The following is a 6,750-nucleotide window of genomic DNA, read 5'->3' as shown; positions in this document are numbered from 1 at the left end:
GGCTAAGTTACAACAATGGTTGACACTTCTTTCGTACACATGTCCAAGGATAAAAAGAGAACACAAGTACTTATTGCTAGGACCAACTAGTTTTTTTTTTGCGGGAAAGAAACAGTGATATTAAACCAGAGATCTTACAGAACAACCCATAAGAAAGAGAAAATTACAGTCCAGTCCTGAAGGACCTCGAAGACACCGGCGTCGAAGAAGACGTGCGGCAGGCGCGCCGCCGCCGCTCCTCCTCTGCAACCTTGGAATTGAAGGAGTCCCTTGGCGGACGGGAAGTCGACGGACCTCCGCTCGAAGGAGCCTCCACCCAGCATCGTCGCCATCGCCCTCGATCTAGTTTGCAAACACCGTCGCCTCCAAAAGCTTCAACTTCCGGAGCCGCCACTCCACGGACTCCAGCACATGGAAAGGGCGCAACAGAGGTCCACCGAGCTGCGAGCGTCGGGAAGGAGGCAGGACCAAATATGGATTTTTTTGCTTCTCAACTTCATGCCATGAAACTTAAGGCACTCTTTTTCAGATTTCGCGCCTGGATATGTAGATAAGGAGAGGCGGTGCATGTTACGAACAATCATCACAACTCCAACGTAGTGGCAAGGATAACTCGACCTACTTCGACACCCAAGTTCAAATCGCAGCTCCACCGGATACTTCCTCTGTTTAGCTCATTTGTTTCACAGATGGGCTGGCCAATCCACGAGATGGACAACCAAATCATGCTCAGTACGGAAAAGCCCACACGACAAATGATAACCACCCCGAAAACAATAAAACCACACCAGCACGAATCGTAAAGCAGACCGAAAATTGAACGGATCTGAAATCTACTGAGCCCTATAATTAGCATTTTTTATTGCTTCTCCTCTTTTATATCGATTCATATATGGAATACAATTCATATAAGGTAACACGATGTCGAGAGTGGGCGTAGAGATTGCGTATTTGCATCAACGATTTGAGCATTCTCAAGTGTTGTAGTGTTCAATTTCAAAAAAAAAAAGTGTTGTAGTGTTTTTTTTTTTTGAACCAAAAGTGTTGTAGTGTTGGTTAGTGATAAACTGATAACTGGTACTACTGTAGTATGTAAACCCACACGCACCAATGAAATGCATGACGCAATCACAATACCCAAATACGGCGCATGTAGACAGGGCTATTATATGCCGCGGCGGCTCTGCCGGTTCTCCTATGCCGCCGCCGCGACGGCTTCCAGCTCCCTCACCATCCTCTCCAAGTCCAGCCAGGAACTGCCGCCTTCCTCCACCGCCTCCGCGGCAGCCACGGCGAGGGCGACAGCCTTGGCCCTCACCCCAGCCAATTCCGCTCCGTCCACAGCGTCCTCGAACACCCGCGCGAGCGTGGTCGGATCAGGCACAGCGCTCTCGCCTTCCGCAGCACGCACGGCGGCGCCATGCACATCAACGACGAGACGCGCGTCGATGAACTGGTCTGCCTTCATCGGCCACGTGACCAGCGTCACCCCCGCCGCGACGCCCTCCAGCGTCGAGTTCCAGCCGCAGTGCGTCACGAACGCCCCCACCGCGGCATGCCGCAGGATCTCCATCTGCGGTGCCCAGCCACGCACGACGCGTCCTCTGTCCCGAGCCCTCTCCTCCAGCCCCTCCGGCAGCACGGCGACGTCCGCGCTCACCGCCCAGATGAACCGCACGCCGCTCGCCTCCAACGCTGCGCCCAGCGCCGCCGCCTGAGCCGGCGGCGGCTTGTACATGCTCCCGAAGCAGACATAGAGCACAGAACGCGCGGGGCAAGCGGCGAGCCAAGAGAACAGCTCCTCTGTTTCCGCCGCCGGCCTCTCCCGTGCGCGGCAACCGGAGGCAGAAACCGGGCCTACCGCCCACACGCGGCCGTGCCCGAAGCGCCGCTTCAGGTGCTCCAAGAAGTCGCCCTCCATCGCAGCGAAGGTATTCAGCACGGCGCCCCAAGCTCTGGAGTTGAGCAGGAACCCTTCCCGTGCGAGCTCCCAGTCCGGGTCGCCGGGGACGTAGGCCTTCAACATCGACGGCACGTGTGCGTAGGGGATAGACGGGGAACCCGGGAGATCGCCCAGAACAACCGAACTGTTCGGATCTAGCGGCAGCGAGCCGCTCCACAGGGGTTCTGCCACCGCCGTGGCGAACGCGCCGCTGCTGTAGAACACGACCCGCGGAACTCGAAGGTCGTCGGCGATGAGCTGCGCCGATCCGAGAAAGAAATCGGAGAGAACGGCTGTAGGCGGGTGTCGCTGCGCCCGGGCCCAGGAGACGAGCGGGCCACGGAGGGTGGAGAGGGGGACGGCGAGGAGGGCGTGGTGGGTGCCCGGGGCGAGTTGGCCGGCCTGCTCGGGAGCAGAAGGGTCAGGGAGCGGCATCGGGAGGGCGGCGGCGAGAGGGGTGGACGCGAGGAAGGCGGAGAGGAGCGGGAGGCTGGACGGGGTGGCGGCGACGGTGATGTGGACGCGGTGGCGCGTGGAGAGGAGATGGGCGAAGTCGAGGAGTGGCAGGAGGTGGCCTTGCGACGGGAAGGCGATGACGAGAACATGTGGGCGCCGGGAGGACACGTCGGCGGAAGACATGGCCGAGAAATCGAGTTCGTCTGTGGAGAGCGGAGGCGAGAGAGAGAGAGAATCCTGGAAGGGAATTGATGAGTGAGCTGTGACTGCGCGAGCGCGAGAGGTGGTACTGGCCACCGGAGCTGGAAGGGAATCCTGGAGAACTGGATGCTGACAGCCACCTTGAAAACTAACTAGATTTAGATGTGCGCCTTGGCGCACGACCCCGTAAAATTTATATTAATATTTATTTCGTATACATTTGTAAACATCGAGGATAAGCGAGCATCAAATAAAGAGTGAATAATAATCCGTTTCATTTTCTATATCATGGATTAAACACACTACAAATTATAAGTGTCAAGTAAAAAAATATATTACTCATAGGTGTAAAGACATGGTTATGAGATAACAGTAATCATAGATAGATAGACAGGAGTTTGCTAGGCAGCTTGATAGCAAGGGAGAGGGGAAACTGGGCTGGCGGCCAGCAGGTGCGTCTCGTCACTGGGGAGGAGCGGGTGTATAGTATCCGTAGATTTTGTTATGCGCCTTAGCGCACGATCCCGTGAAATTCACAACAATTTATATTTTATATAACATCGATAAAAATCAGGTGGAAAAATGATAATATATTGGCTTCCTACAGCATGACCCCGCCTTTCACACCACTACAACGCTATGTTAAGCTTTGATATAAATTGATGATAATTAAGCAGTTAAAGAATGTAGGATGATATACTACAGGTAGCAGTGGGATAGCAAGATAAGTTTGAAGAAAAGAAAAACATTGCTTTTTAATACACAGGGCCGGGCCGCTGGTATGGCATGTTATTCGTTATCGTTTCCTGAATCATACATTGAACTTTCAAGTGCTACCTCATTTAAGGGATTTCAAGACAATGACATTAAGGACGTATGAAGCCTTACTAACCTAACATATTCTATTTAACTAACTTTTTGCAATGAAGCTACTAAATCTTCCTCCATTTGAATGAAAGAAACAATATGCTACCTTGCTGACCGTTTTCATTATTAGTCCTTTCTCTATTGTTCTAAAATTCTTCCTACTTTAGTTTTGCTTCACACAATCCATGAGAATGGTTGTTGAGACTGAGAATTTCTACTCAGCAAGCATAAACAAAGATAAATGGATGTAGCAGGTGGTGACCTGCATAAGTCAAACGAAATGGTTAGATATTTTGGGCTTTGTACTTCTCACATGGGGTGCTATCAACTTAAGTACCATGATTTTTGAAAGTAGGTTGGAGTGTTGAAATAAGCTGTTTGACCAAAATAAGCAAGTCTTAAACATATGGGGTAAAGAAACAAGAATGTTGCATGTATACACAAAAGAAAAGACCATATAAGAAAATTGATCAAGGTTGAGGATAAATTCTGACAATGCGCCTCATATTAGTTACAACTAATTTTACTCTGCCAATGTCAGTCAACACTTGCATGCAAACCTTGAAAACACTGGCAACAAAAAGATCAAATGATCCCATAGCTGCAATGATATATAAGAAAAGTCAAACATTGGGAGGGAAAATACCTCCTATATATATAGTATTCCCATCCTGGTTATCATACCTGCAATGTAGCTATAGGATTTATAACCACAGCAACAAATGATAAGTTATTTTTTTAGGCTCCCTATCAAATAAAGAGCAACAATTTGGCCGTCAAGGAAAAGGAGCAGCAATCTCTATTTTGACTGATGCACGGAAATTGCAGGCGTAACGAAAATGATAGTGGCTTACTAATAATATCCTTAACCATGCTATCGAAGAAGGGCAGCTCAATTTAGCCACCATCATTTCCACCAACATAACAGATCGGATCTGTTATCTAACCAGATAATATGGATCAGGAAAGTTAGGAAAGTTCTTGCTTAATTAAGTTGCCTATGTAAAGTGCAGGGACATAGATTATTTCCTGGTTAGCGCATCCTACGGATCAAAACACCGTATACATCCCCTTCAAGAGCACCATACGCCCATCACTTAAACCATCGTTATATCAGGGAGGGAGAGCAGGACAGGGCCATACCAAAAAAGCAGTGGTGAGGCGACCTCCGCATGGGTGAGAAAGGCAGGGGCATAGCGAAGAAGCAGCAGTGGCACGAACTCCCCGTGATGGAGCAGGGGATGGAGGCGGCAAGGTCAAGCAAATAATATAGCAGGGAGAGGTGGCTTGGGAGACATGGCTACCAGCCCAGCTCCTACGCCGCCAACTCCATCACTCACAGACTTATAAGAACAATAACATTTGAAATTTTCATCATACACATGTTGCGCAACCGGAAATGAAGATAGAATGGGTCATTTCATGATGTGATGAGAACTACCTCGGTCCATGAGGAAACCCAAAGGGATGCTAGACAGATGAACACAATATCATGCAACATTCAAGAAATACATAAACATCTTAGCTGAAAGAAAATATTTATTTGATTATAAGAATTAGTAATGATGTATAATTCATAGTAAGCAAATAAAAATCTACAATGTAAACACACTTAGATAATAAGTTAACAGCAGAGGCCAAATTGGTTCATTGGAAGAGTTATGTTGTGCTGCCAAGCCAGCCAAAACTAAACCACCACTTCTAGAGTCTCTACCATGTATACCCAAACCAAAGGTCAGATAGGAACATTGTAGGACAATAACTATTGATTTTAAGTGATGAACCTTGAACTATGGAGCATATTTTTCACCTAAAATTAATTTTAGAACTCCATTTATATCTCATTTATCATGTTTACATGTATACTAACATGATTAAACTCCAATAAGGCCTAGCCGCTCACGGGAACTCTGTTGTCATATGCCGACAACATGAATATACATCTTGTAATGGTACAAGTACATGCAATGGACATTATAAGTCATATATTCACCACAGATTTCTCTACTGATTTAAAACATGTAATTGTACAAAAAGCTCAAAATTAAACTCATGGATGCAGATGAAGACTAATTGCAACAAAAGTTAAATTTGAGAACCATCAGGTCAACATGGATACAGAGCATACAGTCTGCATCGATTTTCTTAGGACAAACAACCAATTGTTGAGAGAGAAATAGTTACCAGTAATCTGAAAAATAGAGTTAGATAGCACTAAGTGTAGGCACAAAGTAGAAGGTTGTAACATGAGCTATAGTGGCAGTTTGGTACCTTACTTGTATGCCATTGTTGGGTTCAGACCCCACACGAGTAGCTCCGGTGAGGGCATTGCCGGTGCCTCAACCTCCTTGAGCCTTGAGTGAGGCCTCAGATTTTGTAAGAAGAAACAATGAACCTAGGGCAGCGCAGATTGTAAGAAATGGAGCAAATCAAGAGAAGCAAAGGGGAAAAATCATGCCATAAGTTCTTACCATTAGATCAGATAGAACACGCAAACTTTGTTCCTTTAGGTGGACTGAAATAAACCATTTTCTCAAACCTGAATCATGGAGGGAAGGAAAAACCTGGCCCTATATAATTCTGAACCTGTGAAAATACATATCATTTGGTAATATTCTCTAACCAAAAGGAATTATGCATATAGCAGTATGCCAATAATAAAAACAGATCTAGCATATACGCTGATCAGGGGCTAGGAAAGGGAGCTGCTCTAGAAGGATCATGCAATCAGATAGCATGTCCAACTACATAACCACTGTATTTTTTATCTTTATTTGAGAAATAGAACATGATGCAAAATGTTGGCATTTCCTGCATGTAGCTACTGACCCCTTTGGTTGTACATGTATCCAAAATAAGGAAACCAAATTAAGGCGCAAAACAATATATCAGATAGTTTTTAAATAGTAATGCTCCAAAACTATCTATATCTTACATGCTCCATATACTATTCCACCAACATTTTTTCTATTTCCCGGTAAAAAGAACAAGTACCAAACCAAGTTACCGTAACAATGATAGGTTAACCCATCTTTATATTGTATAATAAATAAGCATATTTATATGAACTCCAACAAAGTGTGATTTTATGAAATGCACAAATAAATTGTATAAATCCTATTCAAGTAACATAACAGATGGAAGTGTACACCACCCCTCATCGCTCTTTGTTTCAAGAGAAACAAATGAATAATCTTATATAAATGGAGGTATATATAACGCATTACATAGACTTCGTAAAATAATTCTTATACTTAGACTTATGTAGTACTTTAGCACCCAAC

General features: G+C 45.9%; 1 protein-coding gene across 1 annotated transcript; it reads right to left on the bottom strand.

Annotated features, from left to right (window-relative positions):
- Window positions 1-1,117: 1,117 nt before the first annotated feature.
- LOC124651469 (flavonol 3-O-glucosyltransferase UGT89B1-like) lies at window positions 1,118-2,657 on the bottom strand. Its single transcript, XM_047190563.1, has one exon. The coding sequence runs from the start codon at window positions 2,579-2,581 to the stop codon at window positions 1,196-1,198; it is 1,386 nt and encodes a 461-aa protein (XP_047046519.1). The 5' UTR covers window positions 2,582-2,657; the 3' UTR covers window positions 1,118-1,195.
- Window positions 2,658-6,750: the final 4,093 nt, after the last annotated feature.

This window comes from Lolium rigidum, chromosome 1, assembly GCF_022539505.1.
Source record: "Lolium rigidum isolate FL_2022 chromosome 1, APGP_CSIRO_Lrig_0.1, whole genome shotgun sequence".
Classification (NCBI taxonomy): domain Eukaryota; kingdom Viridiplantae; phylum Streptophyta; class Magnoliopsida; order Poales; family Poaceae; genus Lolium; species Lolium rigidum.
Note: the sequence above shows the minus strand (reverse complement) of the source record. Positions and strands in the feature narration are given on the sequence as shown.